At 40.6% G+C, this 21,905-nt stretch overlaps 2 protein-coding genes and 1 pseudogene across 3 annotated transcripts in view; 2 read left to right on the forward strand and 1 right to left on the reverse strand.

The window, feature by feature from the left end:
* DYM (dymeclin) overlaps positions 1-21,905 on the reverse strand; it is a 449,579-nt gene that overhangs the window by 417,921 nt on the left and 9,753 nt on the right. The gene's annotated exons all lie outside the window — the stretch shown is intronic.
* On the forward strand, positions 1,869-19,959 carry LOC128571707 (sterol carrier protein 2-like; annotated as a pseudogene).
* LOC128572048 (60S ribosomal protein L39) lies at positions 19,229-19,584 on the forward strand. The gene has a single exon (XM_053571947.1). The coding sequence runs from the start codon at positions 19,245-19,247 to the stop codon at positions 19,398-19,400; it is 156 nt and encodes a 51-aa protein (XP_053427922.1). The 5' UTR covers positions 19,229-19,244; the 3' UTR covers positions 19,401-19,584.

The raw sequence follows: 21,905 nt of genomic DNA on the forward strand, positions 1-21,905 counted from the left end.
TAAAACAAAGGTGGGTGGGTAGGCATGGTGGCTCATGCCTATAATCCCACCCAGCATTTGGGGAGGCTAAGGCAGGAGGACTGCTTGAGGCCAGGAATTCAAAAGCCCCATCTCCACAAGAAAAAAAAAATCGGAGTGGTGGCACCTGCATGTACTCTCAGCATCCTGGAAGGGTGAGGTAGAAAGATCACTAAAGCCCAGAAGTTTGAGGTTGCAGTGAATATGATCACATCACTGCACACCAGCCTGGGCAACAGAGCAAGAGCCTGTCTCAAAAAAAAAAAAAAAATTTAAAAAGACTCCCCTAAACCCAAGACAACCTGAATAAGTCAACAAATAAAAATACAACAAAATAAATAATTAATTCTAATGACATCAGAAAGGACAGATAGGTTTTAAACAGAAAAGAGGAAGAATAGAAGGAAAGCAAGATGAAGTACAAATGGTCAAATGCCTAAATTGTTCAAACGAACAGTATATATTTTGTTATATTATCTTGATTCCTGTTTTATATGTTAATTTTTAAAAAGAAAAGAATGGGCTGGGTGTGGTTGCTCACGCATACAATCCTAGCACTCTGGGAGGCCAAGGTGGGTGGATTGCTTGAGCTCAGGAGCTGAAGACCAGTCTGGAGCCAGAGAAAGAAAGAGGCTGAGGCAAGAGAATAAATTCAGCCCAAGAGTTTGAGGTTGCTGTTAGCTATAACGCCATAGCACTCTACCAAGGATGACAAAGTGAGATTCTGTCTCAAAAAGAAAAGAATGGTAATTCTGCTGAGATAGCTTTTTTTTTCTTGAGATACAGTTTCAAGCTATGGCCCATGGGTAGAGTACTGTGGTGTAATAGCTCACAGAAACCTCCAACTCTTGAAGGGCTTAAGCGATTCTCTTGTCTCAGCCTCCCAAGTAGCTGGGACTACAGGGGCCCAGGTTTGAGCTTTGGTTGAGGTTGTCTTCGTTGTTTGGCAGGCCCAGGCTGGATTTGAACCTGCCAGCTCCGGTATTTGTGGCTGGCACACTAGCTGCTGAGCTACAGGTGCTGAGTCTAAGATAGTATTTTTAAAAAAGGAGAAAAGAAGGGGTTTCTCAACCTCTTAGCAGCAACACTGGAAGCTAGTTGACAGGGAACTGATGCTTTTAAAATCTTAAGAGTAAGCTTGGCACCTGAAGCTCAATGGTTAGGGCACCAGCCACACACAGTGGGGCTGGCGGGTTGGAACCCAGCCCAGCCCTGCTAAACAACAACAACTACAACAAAAAAATACTCAGTATTTTGGTGGGCGCCTGCAGCCCCAGCTACTTGGGAGGCTGAGACAAGAGAATAGCTTAAGCCCAAGAGTTTGAGGTTGTTGGGAGCTGTGACGCCACGGCACTCTACTGAGGGGGAAATAGTAAGACTTTGTCTCAAAAAAAAAAAAATTAAATTAAATTAAATCTTATGAGTAACTAATTTAACTAGAGTTCTACAGCTAGCCAAACTACCAATTAAGTATAAAGGTATAATAAAGACATTTTCTGACTTGCCAAGATTAAAAAATGTGCCAGGCTTAGTGCAGTGGCTTATACCTATAATCCCAACATTCTGGGAAGTCAAGGCAGCTGGACTTCCTGACCTCAGGGGTTCAGAACCAGCCTAAGCTAAGAGTTAAGCCCTCTCTACTAAAAATAGAAAAAGTAGCCAGGTGTTGTGGTGGGCGCCTGTAGTCCTAGCTACAGAAGAGGCTGAGACAAGAGGATCACTTGAGCCCAGGAATCAGATTGTTGTGAGCTAGGCTTGCTCTACCCAGGGCAACTGAGTGAGACTGTCTTAAAAAAAAAAACCTCCAAGCACTCATTTTCTGGAGGTAAGGGGATGATGAGGGATTCCACATGAGGGAATATGCCAAGAAAAAGGATGACATGGAATTCAGGAACAAGATTCAACACAAAGAACTCCCAAAGATGGCAGCCGAGTAATAACTTCCTTGCAACTGGGCACAGTGAGTCTGGAGAGACAATACTCCAGGCATCTCTGACTGGTGGGATCTGCCCATAAACATCCCTTTGAGGACACAGGGAGTCAGGGAGAGACTTCTGGACCCCATGAGAAGGACAAAACCAGTGGAAAACTGGCAAGTGGTTAAGTATGTTCAGTGGGTCTAATCCTGCCAGCAGCTGTAAGTACAGCAGCAGTGAGATTGCAAACTGGAAAGACCTTACCTATTAGCTGTTTTGGTTTTTTTGGACTTGGCACTCAGTTGAAATACCTTAGTAGAACTTGGGCAAGAGTGCGGAGGACTTTAAGTATTGTCTAGGGCCCCAGATTGAGCCACTGAGCCAGACAGAGCTAATAGTGTTCGGCTGTGGGCCATGCCCGGAGGCATTGAGGGAGAAGTACCCTGGCAAGGTCAGCTCTCAGGGTCACAGAGCAAGGATGGGCAGGAGCTAGTAATCTAGTGACTGAGCAGCCTAAAGGCGGGGACTGAGCCGCCTTACAGCCTTAGCCCTCAGGGGCTTGGAGTGAGACCTGTTTTGGCACACTGGGTAAGTGGATACCCACTTCAGGAGAGACAAGCGACAAGCGCGTTCCTGGGAAAGGTTCTGCTTAGCCAAGTTTAGCAGTTTAAAGTGGCTTTTAAGAGGGCTGAGGAGAGATTTAGGATCCCTACCCTGCAGGGTTTGAGAAATCAGCAGAGGCCTCCAGCCTCCATCTTGTACAGGCTTATCAGCCTTGTGATTAACATGTCATATCCCAGAAGATCACCTATTGCCCACACAATATTCAGCAAGATATATATACTGCTTTATTTTTGGTTTTGCTTTTGTTTTTTTTTGTTGTTGTCGTTTTGGGGGGGGGGTTGTTTTCTTGTTGTTGTTTTGTTTTTTAATTTCAACATTTTCCCTATAGATTTTTCTTTTTTTTTCTTTCTTTTATTTCTTCTTTTTTCTAGCTTACATATAATTTCCCATTGTTGCCTTTTTCAACAATTAGAACTTCATTTTTGCTAGTGCTCTACCCCTATTATTTGGTTTTCCCCCAATTTTATCCCGTAAAGTTTTCTGTTTGCTTGTTTTGGTTTGATTTACAGCATTTTTGTCTTTCCTCTATACTTGGTGAAGGTGGGGTACTGTGTCCGAACAGGCTAGCACAGAGCTGCTGACCTTAAGGGAATCACCCAACCCAGCACCCCCAGAGGTTGGGGACTTTTAAGGCTGGGTCAAAGTACCCTATTGTACACCTATATTGCCATGTCTCCCTCTTTCAGTACCTCTCTTCTTTTTATCAGTATTGCCTTTTACCCACCCACTCTCCTTTCTCTTTTTTCTCTTTTCTCTTTTTTCCCTTCCTGCTCTTCAACCTTCTCATCCTTCTGGTCCTATACCAAACGGACTCATCAAAACCCTAGTCAAGAGGCACAGCAACTTAAAAGAGCAAGAAGAAGTGAAAGGAAAATCAGGGCAAGGAAACAGATAAAAGAAATCGCTCATGAGGAAGAATCAGCAGAAAAATCCTGGCAACATGAAAAACCAGTCCAGAGCAACCACCACAACCCCCGACCAAGGGACCATGAGGTAGCTACTGCAGATGACTCCACCTATAAAGAAATGTTAGAAATGACAGAAAGGGAATTTAGAATACAGATGATGAAAACAATGAAGGAAATGATGGAAACAATGAAAGAAACTGCTGATAAAGTGGAAAATAACCAAAAGGAAGTCCAAAAACAGAATCAAAAAAGAGATGAATAATATGAAGAATATAGAAAGGATATAGCAGAGCTGAAGGAACTGAAGCAGTCCATTAGGGAACTTAAAGATGCAATAGAAAGTATCAGCAACAGGTTAGACCATGCAGAAGAAAGATTCTCAGAGGTAGAGGACAAAGCTCTTGAGATAACTCAGATAGTTAGAGGCAGAAAAGAAGAGAGAGAAAGCAGAACGTTCACTGACAGAATTATGGGACTTTATGAAGCGTTCCAACATACAAGTTATAGGAATTCCGGAAGGGAAAGAAGAATGCCCCAGAAGAAGGGGCATGGAAGCTATACTGCAGAATATTATCCATCAAAATTTCCAAATATAACAAAAGATTCTAACACACTCCTTTCAGAGGGATATCAGACCCCAGATCGCCTCAACTCTAATGGAGCTTCTATAAGACACATTGTGATGAACCTGTCCAAAGTCAAGACAAAAGAAAAGATTCTGCAAGCTGCCAGGAGTAAGCGCCAGTTGACCTACAGGGACAAATCCATCAGGGTGACTGCAGACTTCTCTAATGAAACTTTCCAAGCAAGAAGACAATGGTCATCTACCTTTAATCTACTTAAACAGAACAATTTCCAGCCCAGAATTCTATATCCTGCTAAGTTAAGCTTTAAAATTGACAGAGAAATCAAATCATTTACTGATATGCAAACATTGAAGAAATACACCACCACAAGACCAGCTCTACAGGAAATACTTCAACCTGTTCTACACACTAACCATCACAATGGATCAGCAGCAAAGTAAGAACTCAGATATTAAAGGACAGAACCTAACTTCCACACTAATGCAAAAGATAAAACTAAGCAATGGACTCTCACAAAGTAAGATGAATAAACACTACCACACTTATCAATTATCTCAATAAATGTTAATGGCTTGAATTGCCCACTGAAGAGGTATAGATTGGCTGACTGGATTAAAAAACACAAGCCATACATTTGCTGTCTGCATGAAACACGCCTGCCTTCAAAAGACAAATTAAAACTATGAGTTTAAGGTTTTTCAGGCAAATGGAATTCAGAAGAAAGAGAATTGCAATCTTATTTTCAGATACATGTGGATTTAAAGCAACTAAAGTCAAAAAAGACAAAGATAGTCACTTTATATTGGTCAAGGAAAAAATACAACAAGAAGACGATTCAATGCTAAATATTTATGCACCCAATTTAAATGCTCCCAGATTCTTGAAACAGACCTTACTCAGTCTGAGCAATATGATATTCTGTAATACCATAATAACAGGGGACTTTAACACTCCTTTTACAGAGCTGGACAGATGCTCTAAACAGAAATTAAAGATATAAGGGACTTAAATGAGACCCTAGAACAACTGCGCTTGATAGACACATATAGAACACTCCATCCTAAAGATAAAGAATATAAATTCTTCTCATTGTCCCATGGAATATTCTCCAAAATTGATCACATCCTAGGCCACAAAACAAACTTCAACAGAATCAAAAGAATTGAAACTTTACCATGTACCTTCTCAAGACCACAAGGCAGTAAAGGTGGAACTCAACTCTAACAAAAACATTCAACCCCACACAAAGGCATGGAAATTAAACAACCTTCTGTTAAAAGACACTTGGGTGCAGGAAGAAATAAAAGAGGAAATCATTAACTTCCTTGAGCATAACAACAATGACGACACAAGCTACCAAAACCTGTGGATACTGTAAAAGCAGTTTTGAGAGGAAATTTTATCACTTTAGATGCCTACATCTGAAAAATAGAAAGAGAACACATCAACAAACTCACAAGCCATCTTTGGAACTGGAAAAAGAAGAACACCCAGTAGAAGAAAAGAAATATCCAAAATTAAATCAGAGATCAATGAAATTGAAAACAAAAGAATAATTCAGAAAATTAATGAAACAAAGTGTTGGTTTTTTGAAAAAAATAAATAAAATAGATAAACCTTTGGCCAGACTAACTAGAAACAGAAAAGTAAAATCTCTAGTAACCTCAATCAGAAATGAAAAAGGGGAGACTCCATGCCTGTGGCTCAAGTGGCTAAGGCGCAAGCCACATACACCTGAGCTGACGAGTTCGAATCCAGCCCGGGGCTCACCAAGCAACAAAGATGGCTGCAACCAAAAAAAAAATAGCTGGGCATTGTGGCAGGCGCCTGTAGTCCCAGCTACCTGGGAGGCTGAGGCAAAAGAATCGCTTAAGCCCAGGAGTTGGAGGTTGCTGTGAGCTATGATGCCACAGCACTCTACCCAGAGTGATAGCTTGAGGCTCTGTCTCAATAAAATAAAAAATAAAAAAAAGAAAGAAAAAAATGAAAAGGGGGAAATAGCAACTGATGCCACAGAGATACAAGAGATCATCTCGGAATATTTCCAGAAACTCTATGACTGGAAATTTGACAATGTGAAGGAAATGGATCAATATTTGGAATCACACCTTCTCCCTAGACTTAGCCAGGAAGAAACAGAACTCATGAACAGACCAATTTCAAACACTGACATTAAAGAAACAATAAAAAAGCTTCCAACCAAAAAATGCCCTGGTCCAGATGGCTTCACACCCAGAATTCTATCAAACCTTCAAGGAAGAGCTTATTCCTGTACTGCAGAAATTATTGCAAAAAATTGAAGAGGAAGGAATCTTCCCTAACAGATTTAGTGAAATTGTTAAGAAAGTTAAGAAATCTTCTCCAACCAATTTCACTAATGAATATAGATGCAAAAATTCTCAACAAAATCCTAGCCAATAGATTACAGCTTATCATCAAAAAAGTCATCCATCGTGCTCAAGTAGGTTTCATCCCAGGGATGCAAGGCTGGTTTAACATACACAAGTCCATAAACGTTATCCACCAGATTAACATAAGCAAAAACAAAGACCATATGATCCTCTCAATAGATGGAGAAAAAGCATTTGATAAAATCCAGCATCCTTTTCTAATTAGAACACTGAAGAGTATAGGCATAGGTGGCACATTTCTGAAACTGATTGAAGCTATCTATGACAAACTCACAGCTAATATTTTACTGAATGGAGTAAAACTGAAAGCTTTTCCTTTTAGAACTGGAACCAGACAAGGTTGTCCTCTGTCACCATTACTATTTAACATAGTGCTGGAAGTTCTAGCCAACACAATTAGTCAAGACAAGGAAATAAAGGCAATCCAAATGGGAGCAGAGGAGGTCAAACTCTCCCTCTTTGCTGACGACATGGTCTTATACTTAGAGAATCCCAAAGACTCAACTACAAGACTCCTGGAAGTCATCAAAAAATACAGTAATGTCTCGGGATATAAAATCAATGTCCACAAGTCAGTTGCTTTTGTATACGCCAATAACAGTCAAGATGAGAGGCTAATTAAGGACATAACTCCCATCACCACAGCTTCAAAGAAAATGAAATGCCTAGAAATATACCTAACAAAGGAGGTAAAGGACCTCTAGGAAAACTATGAATTCTAAGAAAGGAAATAGCAGAGGACTTTAACAAATGAAAGAACATACCATGCTCATCGATGGGAAGAATCAACACTGTTAAAATGTCTATACTTCCCAAAGCAATTGACCAATTCAATGCCATTCCTATTAAAATATCAACATCGTACTTTCAAGATTTGGAAAAAATAATTCTGCATTTTGTATGGAACCAGAAAAAAACCCGTATAGCTAAGACAGTTCTTAGTAATAAAAATAAAACTGGGGGCATCACTGTAACAGATTTTAGGCTGTACACAAAGCCATAGTGGTCAAGACAGCATGGTACTGGCACAAAAATAGAGACATAGATATTTGGAATTGAATAGAAAACCAGGAAATGAAACTAACATGTTACAACCACCTAATCTTCAATAAACCAAACAAGAACATACCTTGGAGGAAAGACTCCCTATTCAACATGTTACAACCACCTAATCTTCAATAAACCAAACAAGAACATACCTTGGAGGAAAGACTCCCTATTCAATAAATGGTGCTGGGAGAACTGGATATCCGTATGTAAAAGACTGAAACTGGACCCACACCTTTCTCCACTCACAAAAATTGATTCCAGATGGACAAAGGACTTAAATTTAAGGCATGAAACGATGAAAATCCTGAAAGAAAGCATAGGAAAAACACTGGAAGATATCAGCCTGGGGAAAGACTTCATGAAGAAGACTGCCATGGCAATTGCAACAACAAAAATAAACAAATGGGACTTCAACTGAAAAGCTTCTGTACAGCTAAGGACACAACAATCAAAGCAAAGAGACAACCTACACAATGAGAAAGGATATTTGCATATTTTCAATCAGACAAAAGCTTGATAACTAGGATATATAGAGAACTCAAATTAATCCACATGAAAAAAGCCAACAACTCCATATATCAATGGGCAAGAGACATGAATAGAACCTTCTCTAAAAAAGACAGACGAATGGCTAACAAACACATGAAAAATGCTCATCATCCCTATTTATTAGAGAAATGCAAATCAAAACCACCCTGAGATACCATCTAACCCCAGCGAGAATGGCCCACTTCACAAAATCTCACAACTGCAGATGCTGGCGTGTATGTGGAGAGAAGGAACACTTTTACACTGCTGGTGGGACTGCAAACTAGTACAACCTTTTTGAAAGGAAGTATGGAGAAACCTCAAAGAACTCACGCTAGACCTCCCATTTGATCCTGTAATCCCATTACTGGGCATCTACCCAGAAGGAAAAAAATCCTTTTATCATAAGGGCACTTGCACTAGACTGTTTACTGTAGCTCAATTTACAATCGCCAAACTGTGGAAACAGCATAAATGCCCACCAACCCAGGAATGGATTAACAAGCTGTGGTACATGTACACTACAGAATACTATTCAGCCATTTAAAAAAATGGAGACTTTACAGACTTTGTATTAACCTGGATGGAAGTGGAACACATTATTCTTAGTAAAGCATCACAGGAATGGAGAAGCATGAATCCTATGTACTCAATTTGATATGAGGACAATTAATGACAATTAAGGACACGGTGGGGGCAGGGGAAGGGGAGAGCAGAGAGAGAAAGGAGGGAAGGGTGGGGAAAGGAAGAGCAGAGAGAGGGAAGGAGGGAGGGGGTGGGGCCTTGGTGTGTGCCACACCTTTTGGGGGCAAGACACAATTGTAAGAGGGACTTTACCTAACAAATGCAATCAGTGTGACCTGGTTTCTTGTACCCTCAATGAATCTCCAACAATTAAAAAAAAAAAAAAAAAAGATTCAACACAAGGCAGTAGTGAAGAGAAGTCACAGGGCAAGATCATGCCACAGGCTGGGACAAGAGTCAAAACAGCTCTAGGATCTCCAGGAGGAGAAAAAATAGAACTGATGGGTCACTTGATGTGTTTGACCTTATTCTGTGGAGTGTTACAAAATTACAGGAGAATTTGGAAGTGATGAATAATAATTACACAGAAAACAGAGTAATTTTTTAAAGACTATGTACTATGCCATAATGGTTTTTGCTTCATGCAAAAAAAAAATTTAAAAAAGACTATGTACTAAACAAAAATTACTTAATAAATATTAATCATATGACTCAATTCAATAGTTATCAGTATTTATATTGTCATTATGATGTAAATACTAATAGAATAGTCTAGAAAAAAAGTGGTGGCCTAAGAGTGCTAAATCTTCATCTTCCATAATAGTAGAGAATCAATAGAAAATATCTAAAATTACTAGATTTTAAAAAATAGTAAAAGCTTATTAGTTATAAATAAAGAGATAAACAGTGAGAAACAACAGCTAATAGATTTGAAAGTGGCCACCACTAAGAAAAAGAACTCTGGAGTAGAGAAGATGGCAACACAGTTTTTATATTAAGCCTATCAAATCACTTTATTTTTTAAACCGTGTCCACATATTACTTTGATTAGAAGACAAAATATATTTAACTTCCTTCACTATTTCATTTCCTATGCAGACTTAATTTTTGTTGTTGTTGTTGTTGTTGCAAGTTTTGGCTGGGGCCGGGTTTGAACCTGCTACCTCTGGTATATACCTCTGGTATATAGGGGCTGGTGCTCTACTCCTTGAGCCACAGGTGCCACCCCATACTTATTTTTTTTTTAAGAGATATGATCTCACTAAGTTGCCCAGGCTATAGTGCAGTGGCAACTTACAGGCACTTTACAATCTCAAACTTCCTGGCCTCCAGCAATCCTCCATCCTCAGCCTCCTGAGTAGCTGGGACTACTAAGTACCTGCAACTGTGCCTGGCTCTAGATTTTAACATACATAGAAAACAGAATACATCATAACTAAAGTAATGGTAACAAAAATGTGAAGTATTCTTTACTGAGGCACATAACTATGCAGTTTAACATCACAATAGCTAGCTTCTAAAATTTAGGCTAGCTTTTAAAATCTAAATTTCAAATTTCCATTATCGTCTGAGGTTACTAACAAGCAACAGTAGGGCTTAGTCAGAATAGAAGAATTAATTCAGATCCACAGTAGTAGCAGACACAGATCAATAAAACAAAACAGAGGGCAGCGCCTGTGGCTCAGCGGGTAGGCCAAACTGCAACAAAAAAATAGCAGGGCATTGTGATGGGCGCCTGTAGTACCAGATACTCGGGAGGCTGAGGCAAGAGAATCACCTAAGCCCAGAAGTTGGAGGTTGCTGTGAGCTGCGTGATGCCACAGCACTCTACCAAGGGCAAAAAGTGAGACTCTGTCTCTACAAAAAAAATAAATAAATAAAACAAAATAGAAAATCCAAAAATGGACTTACAAAAATATAGCCAACTGTGGCTGGGTACCTATAGCTCAGCAGCTAGTGCACCAGGCACATAGACTGGGGCTGGTGGGTTCAAACCCAGCCTGGGCCTGCCAAACAACAATGGCAACTACAACAAAAAACATAGCCAGGCACTGTGGCAGGTGCCTGTAGTCCCAGCTACTTGGGAGGCTTAGGCAAGAGAATCACTTAAGCCCAAGAGTTTGAGGTTGCTGTGAGCAGTGATGCCGAAGAGGAACACAGTGAGACTCTGTCTCAAAACATATATATATATATATGTGTGTGTGTGTGTATGTATATATACATAGAGAGAAAGAGAGAGAGAGACAACTGAGTTTTGTCAACAGTGCAAAAGCAATTCAATAGAAAGAGAACAACCTTTTCAATAGATGGTGCTAGAACAACCAGACAGACAGACAAAAAATAGGCCCCAAAACAGGGCACCTCGACCTAAATAAATACTATTCCTTATTCAAATACTAACTCAAAATGGACCACAGATGTAAATGTGAAACATAAGATTATAAAACTCTCAAAAGATAACAAAAAAGGGCAGGACACGATGGCTCACACTCTGGGAGGCCAAGGCAGTGGACTGCTGCAGCTCAGGAGTTCAGACCAGCCTGAGTGAGAGTGAGACCCCACCTCTACCAAAAAATAAAAAAAAATCCACGCACTGCGGCAGGCACCTGTAGTCCTAGATACTCAGAAGGGTGAGGGCAGTGGATGGCCTGAGCCCAATAGTTTGAGGTTACTGTGAGCTATGATGCCATGACACTCTACCCAGGGCGTAAAAGTGAGACTGTCTCACAAACAAAGAGAAGTAAAGAAACCTCATCTCTGCAGTCCTGGCACGGTGCACTCTGTGAAATTAGAGGTTACCAGAAGTATACTGTGTATGATAGAATATAGGGTTAAAAATACTAAACACTAGGGACAAAGTAATCTGGTAAAAAGCCAAGCATTACTGTGGGCCACAAGTACTGAAAATAATACTCACTAGACAGAGCATACTGCCCCAACCCTGTCATAAATTAGCAATGGTAAGGTTTAGTTAAGACAGAAGCGCAGTAAACAGGATGTGTTGGGGAGCTCAATCATGCAGTTAAAGATAAACTCCTTGCTCTTTAACCTTGACTCTCTCTTTGAAGCTTTCTGCTATCCTGTATTTTCTCATGCCTGAGCTTTCAATAAAAGTCAGTGGAGATCATTTGGAGGGGGCTGTACCCTTATCTCTCTTGCTGGGCTGGCTTCCCCAGGTCCCTCAGTTCAGTGCAAATGGACTGAGTAGGTGTTCTTTTGTGTCAAGTAGCATCCACACACTGAACTTCTGATTACCAAACTTCTTGTCCAGCATCCAATATAACAAGTTGCTCAGGACTTGAAAACAGATCTGCACTTCCTGAGCACAGCTACTAGTGCTTTGCAGGAGGCATGTGAGGCCTATCTGGTTGGCCTTTCTGAAGACACTAACTGGTGTGCTATCCATGCTAAATGTGTAACAATTATGCCAAAAGATATGCAGCTAGCACACAGCATAGATGGAGAATGTGCTTAAGCATCCACTATGGGCTGGGCACAGTGGCTCATACCTATAATCCCAGTACTCTGGGAGGCTGAGGCAGTTAGATTGCTTAAGCTCAGGAGTTTGAGACCAGCCTGAGCTAGAGCAAGACCTTGTCTCTACTAAAAATAAAAAAATATATAGCTGGACATTGTGGTGGGTGTCTATAGTCCCAGTTACTTGGGAGGCTGAGGGAAAAGGATCTCTAGAGCCCAGGAGTTTGAGGTTGCTATGAGCTATGACACCACAGTACTCTAGCCTAGAGCAACAGAGTGAGATTCTGTCTCAATAAAAAAAAAAACAAAACAAAAACAAAAAGATACCTGAATATATGATTCAGAGTGGAAAAATAAGAGACAGAAATCCACTGGGCGTGGTGGCTCATGCCTGTAATCCTAGCACTCTGGGAGGCCAAGGCAGGTGGATAGTTTGAGCTCACCAGTTCAAGACCAGCCTGAGCAAAAAGCGAGGCCCTGTCTTTACTAAAAATAGAAAATCCAGCTCAGCACCCATAGCTCAGTAGTTAAGGTGCCGGCCACATGCACCAGGGCTGATGGGTTCGAGGCTAGGGCCTGCTAAGCATCAATGACAACAATGAAAAAATAGCCAGGCATTGTGGTGGGCAATTATAGTCCCAGCTACTTGGCAGGCTGAGGCAAGTGAATCGCTTGAGCCCAAGAGTTTGAGGTTGTTGTGAGCTGTGACACCACAGCTCTACTGAGGGCAACACAGTGAGACTCTGTCTTCAAAAAAAATAAAAATAAAAATAAAAAAATTGAGGCAAGAGGATAGCTTAAGCCCAAGAGTTTGAGGCTGCTGTGAGCTGTGACACCACAGCTCTACTGAGGGCAACACAGTGAGACTCTGTCTTCAAAAATAATAAAAATAAAAATAAAAAAATTGAGGCAAGAGGATAGCTTAAGCCCAAGAGTTGGAGATTGCTGTGAGCTATGATGCTACGGTACTCTACCCAAGGCAAAAGCCTGAGACTCTTTCTCAAAAAATAAATAAATAAATAAAATAAAAAACATGAACTATAACAAGGTAATAATAAAAAAAGAGAGACTGAAATAAGGTACTGTCAGTTTTCCATTTGTATGTAAATTTTTAATATAAATGCGGAGATGTGAACCATTAATCCAAGTCAAAATGTTTTACGGAGGCTTGGTTCTCATAGCTCAGTGGTTAAGGCACCAGCCACATGTACCAAGTAAAGAGATAAAGAAAGGTATACTAGGCTTGGCACCTGTGGCTCAAGCAGCTAAGGCAACACCTGAGCTGGCAGGGTCGAATTCAGCCCGGGCCCGCCAAACAATGACAGCTGCAACCAAAAACTAGCCCTGCGTTGTGGTGGGCACCTGTAGTCCCAGCTCCTTGGGAGGCGGAGGCAGGAGAATCACTTAAGCCCAAGAATTGGAGGTTGCTGTGAGCTGTGATGCCACAACACTACCCAGGGTGACAGCTTGAGGCTCTGTTAGGTTGGGCGGTGCCTGTGGCTCAGTGAGTAGGACACCGGCCCCATATACCAAGGGTGTTGGGTTTGAACCTGGCCCCAGCCAAACTGCAACAAAAAAAATAGCCAGGCGTGGCAGGCGCCTATAGTCCCAGCGACTCAGGAGGCTGAGGCAAGAGAATCGCCTAAGCCCAAGAGCTAGAGGTTGCTATGAGCTGTGATGTCACAACACTCTACTGAGGGTGACAAAGTGAGACTCTGTCTCTTAAAAAAAAAAGGTATACCATGTTAACAACACCAATCAAAAGAAAATGCAGGCAGTCATATTAAATTTAGACAGAGCAGACTTTAGAGCAAGAAAAATTATCAGGAATAAAGAGGAGAATTATATAATGATAACAAGGTCAGTTCTCAAAGAACACATAACAATCCTTATTGTTGCCTGCACCTAAACAACACAGTCAAAAATACCCAAGGAAAAACTGCTAGAGCTGCCAGGAGCATCTACGATATAGTTGGAGACTTTAATCTCTACCCTTCCACAGAAATGGTCAGATCCACAGTCAGGCAGAAAAAAAGGAAAGACACAGTTGAAATCAACAGCACCAACAATCAACTGGATATAAATGACTCTACAGCGCCCTTCATTGAACAACTTCAATTCTTCATTGAAGAATTCACATTCTTCTCAAGGGCACATGGAATGTTCCCCAGGATAGACCACAGTCTGGGCCATAAAACACAGCTTAACTGAAAAGAACATAAAATCACGAAATGTTTTAAGTATGTGAAATCAATAAGCTAGTGGTAGAGAAACAAGTTACATGACAAATTGTAAGCTGTATTCCAGAGCCACCTGCCTCCTAAAAAGGAAAAATATAATAAAAAACATGTTTGTGTGTGTGTGTGTATACATATATATTTGTATTTAAGAGACTTTAAGAAGAAAGTAGTTCCTAGTTGAAACAGGAGACAAGAAAAATAATGGCCAGTGGTCACCAGCCAAGGAACATATTAAATGCCACAGGTGCCAGGAGCCCATCAAGTAACAGAACATTCTCTGAAAGGCAACTATGTTCCAAGTGCTATATTAAGTACAGCTGGGTATTCCACTTCTAAAATGACAGCAATGAAAATAAAAAGATATAAACATACATAGGTAAGATTAGGGAAGTGTGGAAGATGGAAAGTTGACAGAGGAGTGGAACTAGACCAGCAGAGCTAAGGAAGCTCCAATATAAGCGCCTGCCAAAGGGGACACTAATGAGAAGGTACTTCACGCCCACAGAACTCTGGGAGGGCTAAACAGAGCTAGAGACGGGTACAGGGAAGACGGGCAGGGTGCAGGGCTGGTCTATGAGTCTCTCTCCCCAGGAGGAGACCAATACCTGTGCTCTCCACAGGAACCGTCTGGAAAGACCCAGGACTCTTCTGCCAAAGTTGGGGATGGTAATGAGGTGGAAAATGAAAACAGGTAAATGAAGATAAAGGTCAACTTGCCACACAGTTGCACAGGGGATGCTCAGCCTCCAAGGCAGGAGAATGGAACTGAATGGAGACCTAGAGAAAAGATACTGACATTTAAGACTTACCAACCCCCACTGCAAAAAGTAGCTGCCACCTTACAGTAATGCCACCACTCAACAAAACACACTTACACAAAGAGCTTCCAATAAATTTTTCAAGTTTCCAATCAATTCTTAGATAAGAATGGACAGCCAAAAATTATTAAACATATTGGAGGAAAGCCTCCAACATGAAACGCAGAAAAAAAACAAACTAATGAAAGAAATCATAGAAAACGGGTGATTCTAACAAAAAGTTTAAAAATAAAATATACTATGCACCCAGGCACTGTTCTAAGCATTTTCCACATACTGACTCATTTAATTCTCACCATGACCTATGAGGTAGTACTTTTATTTTCCTTATTGCCTACAGTTAGCAAACTGCAGCCAAAAGGACCACCCTGCATTTCAAGAGCATTTCAAACAGCATGCATAACTGCCATACTATTAGCAATGAATATGTCAAAACAAGAAAATAAGTAGACTCTGATGTCACATTTTTAAGTCACAGTGGAGTGTAAACTTTTATATCAAATTAGGTATAAGAGCATTTTGTTTGTTATGTAACAGAACCACAGCTATGCCAGAAGAATACAATATAGGAAGCATTACCAGACTAAGCACTCATCAGGATACCCTGACATGCCCTAACCACATAGCACTTGCTCTCAACTCAAAGCAATGATCAGGAAAATTAGAAAATTTAAAATGAAGTATCTCATCACAGCAGAATGTCTTCCCAAAAATAAAAATATGAAAATGAAGCATCAACAACAGTCAATTTTCAAATGGCTCGTTTGTTAACCAAGTAAAGAAGGGCATTTTTAATGGCAAGTTAATTGCAGAAGCCAAAGAAATGTGTCAGAGAAAATAAATATCTTTAACATCTTCATCATTCATTAAAAACAGTTGATCAAAAACAGCCTGTATGGGGGCCAGGCACAGTGGTTCACCTGTAATCCTAGCACTCTGAGAGGCCAAGGCCAGAGGATCACCTGAGCTCAGGAGTTGGCGATTAGCCTGAGCAAAAGCAAGGCCCCATCTCTACTAAAAATAGAAAAAATTACCTGGGCATTGTGGTAGGCACCTATAGTGCCAGATAGTCAGAAGATTGAGGCAGAAGACCCAGGAATTTGAGGTTGCTATGAGCTAGGCTGAGGCTATGGCACTCCAGCCTGGACAACAGAGTGAAACTCTGTCTCAAAATATATATTTTTTTTCTTTTTTTTTTTTTGAGACAGATATATATATATAGATATAGATATATAGATATAGATATAGATATAGATCTATATATATCTCAGCGCCTGTAGCTCAGAGGCTAGGGTGCCAGCCACATACACTAGAGCTGGCAGGTTGAAACCCTGCCGGGGCCTGCCAAACAGCTATGACAACTACAACAAAAAAATAGATGGGCATTGTGGCAGGCACCTGTAATCCCAGCTACTTGGGAGGCTGAGGCAAGAGAATTGCTTAAGCCCAAGAGTTTGAGGTTGCTGTGAGCTGTGACGCCACAGCACTCTACCAAGGGCAATACAGTAACTCTGTCTTAAAAAAAAAAAAAAAAACATACACACACACACACATATACAGGCTGGGGACAGTGGCTCACACCTATAATCACGGCACCTTAGGAGGCCAAAGTAGAAGGATCACATGAGGCCAAGAGCTCAAGATCAGCCTGGACAACAGAGAGATCCCATCACTACAAAAAATTAATAAATTAGTTGGGCATAGTGGTACACACCTGTAGCCTATCTACTTGGGCAGCTGAAGCAGGAGAACCACTTGAATCCAAGAATTCAAGGCTGATCTCCAATTCCTAAGCTACAGTGAGCTATGACTGTGCCACTGCACTCCAACTTGGGTAATGGATTGAGACTCTGTCTCAAAAACACCAAGAGAAGCACCATATATGTTCATGGGTTGGTATCAGTAATTGGCATTACCTATCTGAGTTAAGAAGATATTTTCAAAGATGAAATACACAGGCCAGGCATTGTGGTAGGTACTTCTAGTCCCAGATACGCGGGAGGCTGAAGCAAGAGGAGTGCTAGAGCACAAGACTTTGAGGTTGTTGTGACTTATGACGCCATGGCACTCTACCCAGGGGAACAGAGTGAGACTGTCTCTCAAAAAAAAAACAAAAGATGAAATACATAAAATCTCATTATAAATCAGCAATAGACAGATATTTATAATCGACTTTGATGATAAGAACACTAACTTTAAATCCCAAGTAAGCAAATGTTATCCCCTCTTCCCCCAAATCATTTCATTCTTCCCATTAGCAAATCTTTATTACAAAAAATTATCCTGAATAATTAGTACTGCATTTTGAATCTTAATAATAAAAACCTTGTAAAAAAGTTTTTCCTCTTGGGCGGCGCCTGTGGCTCAAGGAGTAGGGCGCCGGTCCCATATGCTGGAGGTGGCGGGTTCAAACCTAGCTCCGGCCAAAAATAAAAAAAAAATTAAAAAAAAAAAGTTTTTCCTCTTGTTATGTAAGTACATACATAATATCCTGCATTGTGTCCCTTGGCCTATAAAGCCTAAAATATTTATGATCTGGTCCTTTACATAAAACATCTGCCAACTCCTAGCCTCCGTGAATAAACTAAAGCAAAGAAAGTTTAAGTAACTTTCCAAAGATTACTGCACCAACAAGTGGCACACCAAGTGTCAAACCCAGGCAGGATGATATAATACTGCTTCATGCACCAAGAAGACAATGTCATAAAAAGGAAATAATCAAAGAACAAGAAAGGAGTTTGAAATTAAAAATAAGATAAAAGGTTCAGGGCAGCACCAGTGGCTCAAAGGAGTAGGGCGCCGGCCCCATATACCGGAGGTGGGGGGTTCAAACCCGGCCTCCACCCAAAAACTGCAAAAAAAAAAAAAAATCAAATAAAAAGGTCACTAGAAAAGAGAAAAGATAACACTGAGGAACCTCCAGACTGCAGTGAACTATGATCATGCCACTGAACTCCAGCCTGGGCCACAGAGTGAGCCCCCATCTCCAAAAAATTTGAAAAAAAAAGAAAAAATAAATGTGGGCCCGGCGGGGTGGCTAACACCTGTAATCCTAGCACTCTGGGAGGCCAAGGCAGGTGGATTGCTTGAGCTCAAGAGAGACCAGCCTGAGCTAGAGCAAGGTCTCTAAAAATAGCCAGGCGTTATGGCGGGCACCTGTAGCCCCAGCTATTTGGGAGGTGGAGGCAAGAGGATCACTTGAGCCCAAGAGTTTGAGGTTGCTAAAAAAAAAAAAAAAAAAGAGTTTGAGGTTGCTGTGAGCTATGCCGCCACAGAACTCTACCAAGGGCAACAAAGTGAGACTGTCTAAAAAAATAAAAATAAAAATGAATGGAAAACAGGAGGCAAAAAATTAGAAAATCAGAAGATCAATTGAGAAAATCTGAATATATTAATAATAGGAGCTCCAAAAGGAAAGCACAAGCAAAACAGAAGACTGTTTTTTTTTTTTTTCCACGTGTCACACACTTCATTTATTTGAAAACTTTTGCCAATATTTTTTGGTACTTTATAACATCACCATTTTTGAAGACTCGGGGCCAACTATGTTTCCATTCTTATTAATCTACATTCTTCAGGAATGAATAGCTTTTGTGGACACACATACCCCCTTTTATTTATTTATTTATTTATTTATTTATTGTTGGGGAAAAACAGAAGACTGTTAAACTCGCAAGGCAGGAAGTGTGAAAAGTCTGAGATTTTACCTTACTGCAAAGCTCACAAAGAAGCTTCTGAGACAGGGACAAAAAACAATGTGTTACTCATTACAGTAGCAGTAGCCAGAGCAACCTCTTACATCAGTTTCCTGGGCACCAATTCCCAAGGGTCTTCCAAAGTATTTGGTAAAAATTAATATGTTCCTGGAAAACTAAGCAAACTGGGGGGGTTGGAGGGGAGGAAAAACCGAGTAAACTACTCACCAGCAGTGAGCAATATTTATGTAGTCATAATAATGTAAACATTAAATTCTAAACTAATCAAGAATTCCTCTGTGGCTGTAACTCTGTGGGTTTTCCCGCAGCTGCCAGTTCTTTTAGAACTCATCAAATTGAGGTTGCTCCAACCAGCTCTCCAGGTGATGGATTTAAAGCAAATCTTGTGGCTCTTCTCCATTGTGGTGAGTAGTCTCGTTTGTCGCCATGTCCTCTCATAAGACTTTCAGAATCAAGCGGTTTTTGGCCAAGAAACAAAAACAAAATCGTCCCATTCCCCAGTGGATTCGAATGAAAACTGGTAATAAAATCAGGTACAACTCGAAGAGGAGACACTGGAGAAGAACCAAGCTGGGTCTATAAGAAATTACACATGAGACGGCATGTACTTATGCTGTATTACGGTCACTATCATCATCTTACCATATCAAGCTGAAAATGTCATCAGTTGAACATTTGCCACACTTCATTGGGAAAATGAGTTTTCTCTTCATTTATGTGCTATTCCCTAATAAGTTGGTGCAGTAATAAATATGTGTGACCTTGAAAAAAAAAATAAATAAAATAAAATAAAGCAAATCTTGTCTTTAAGGAGATTGAGAAGAAGCTTGAGGAGGAAGCAGAACAGTTTGTGAAGAAAATAGGTGGTATTTTTGTCTTCAAGATGAAGGATGGCACCTGGGTGGTAGATGTGAAGAGGCAAAGGATCAGTGCTTCCTAACTCAGATAAAAAGGCTGCAGGATCACAATGGCTAACTCCAACCTACTGGCTTTAATGACTAGTAAAATGAATCCTCAGGCAGCCTTCTTTCAAGGCAAACTGAAAATCACTGGCATTATGGGTCTGGCTATGAAACTGCAAACTCTTCAACTTCAGCCAGGCAAAGCTAAGCTGTGCAGAACTACTTTTGACTACTTTTGAAAACCAAGATAAAATATATAGCTATATATCCATGTATTTATCTCACTCTCAGAATTTTTTTTTTTTGCAGTTTTTGGCTGGGGCTGGGTTTGAACCCTCCACCTCCAGCATATGGGGTCGGTGCCCTACTCCTTTGAGCCACGGGCACCACCCACACTGTCAGAATTTAGACTGAAACTACACATTGGCAAATTGTGTGAGAAAGATTTGTCTTTCGATTAGTATGACCAATCCGGTTTTTCCTAAGCTCTGGATGAAGACAGCCTGATGGTGTGTACAGCTGCTGTGCTGAGTTGCATACAACCGTGTATTACAAAGTTAATATGGTAATTATGTTTTGGGGTAAAACTGAGTTTCAGAATAAAATTAGGAAGAGAAAAATCCAAAAAATAATGTAAATAAAAGCTCTTATTATGCTTATAAAGTATATTTAGAATTATTCTGCAAATATTCAATTTAAGAGTTTTCCTTGGGAGAACTAGTGAAGAAACAATACCATTAGCTGGTCAGTAATTAGTGTGGTGCACTTAATGACCTTAACTAATCTCTCTTTAATAGTATTTAAAATTCTATACTGGGATGATAAAAAAAACAACTTAAAAATTTTCCATTTCACAAAAATGTTTGTATTACATGCCATCAGAAACAGTATTTTCTTATCAAATTAAAACAAATATGATCACTACTTGGGGACAGGAGGGATGTGTAGCTGAACACAGGCTTATTTTTAAAATAAAAATAATTTTAAAATGGGTTTTCTTGCGGCCAGGCAAGATGGCTCATGCCTGTAATCCTAGCACTCTGGGAGGCCAAAGCAGGTGGATTGCTTGAGCTCACAAGCTCAAGACCAGGCTGAGCAAGAGTAAGACCCTATCTCTACTAAAAAAAATATATATATAAGAAAAAATGGGGCAGCACCTGTGGCTCAGTGAGTAGGCACCAGCCCCATATACCGAGGGTGGCAGGTTCGAACCCAGTCTCGGCCAAACTGCAACAAAAAAATAGCTGGGCATTGTGGCAGGTGCCTATAGTACCAGATACTAGGGAGGCTGAGGCAAGAGAATCGCCTAAGCCCAGGAGCGGGAGGTTGCTGTGAGCTGGGACACTACAGCTCTCGGCCACCGAGAGCGACAAAGTGAGGCTCTGTCTCTAATAAAAATGAAGCAAGAGGATCGCTTAAGCCCAAGAGTTGGAGGTTGCTGTGAGCTATGATGATACCATTACACTCTACCCAGGATGACAGCTTGACACTCTGTCTCAAAAAAAAAAAAACAGGGTTTCCTTCTTGAAAAATCTGTGTAATAGTCATAAAACACTGTTAAAAATAAAGTTTGCTTTCAGATGCAAAAAAAAAAAAAAAAGAATTCCTCTCTATATGCCTCTTCTAGAAGGGTTGGAAGAGGGGAAGGGGGAGGAAGAGCCCCTCACCTACCATGATAAGAAGTCAATGGGTAAGATCTCAAGTTGATAAATCACAAAACAGCAAGTTAAACTTATTATTTATAAACACAGAGGTAAGCATCAGAAGAAAATGCTTAGAAGAGTTTTTGAGCTTGGCCCCTGTAGCTTAGCAGCTAGGGCACCGGCCACATACACTGGGGCTAGCGGGTTCGAACCTGGCCTGGGCCTGCCAAACAACAATGACAACTACCACAAAAAAAGGCATTGTGGCGGGCGCTACCTGGAAGGCTGAGGCAGGAGAATTGCTTAAGCCCAAGTTTGAGCTTGTTGTGAGCTGTCATGTTACATCACTCTACAGAGGGCAACATAGTGAGACTCTGTCTCAAAAAAAAAAAAAAAGAGTTTTTGAAAGTACTCCCTCTGGAGGGAGACCAGACTAAAAAGTAGGGGTGTGTAAGAGTACTGCTGATTTTTTATAAACTGCCTCCTAGGGTCACTTATCTTTTTTTTCTCTTTGAGACAGAGTCTCAGACTGTTGCCCAGGC

This window comes from Nycticebus coucang, chromosome 19, assembly GCF_027406575.1.
Source record: "Nycticebus coucang isolate mNycCou1 chromosome 19, mNycCou1.pri, whole genome shotgun sequence".
NCBI classification, from domain to species: domain Eukaryota; kingdom Metazoa; phylum Chordata; class Mammalia; order Primates; family Lorisidae; genus Nycticebus; species Nycticebus coucang.

Bases quoted from the DNA above. Each gene is read 5' to 3' on its own strand.
- LOC128572048 (XM_053571947.1), top strand. From the start codon at position 19,245: ATGTCCTCTCATAAGACTTTCAGAATCAAGCGGTTTTTGGCCAAGAAA.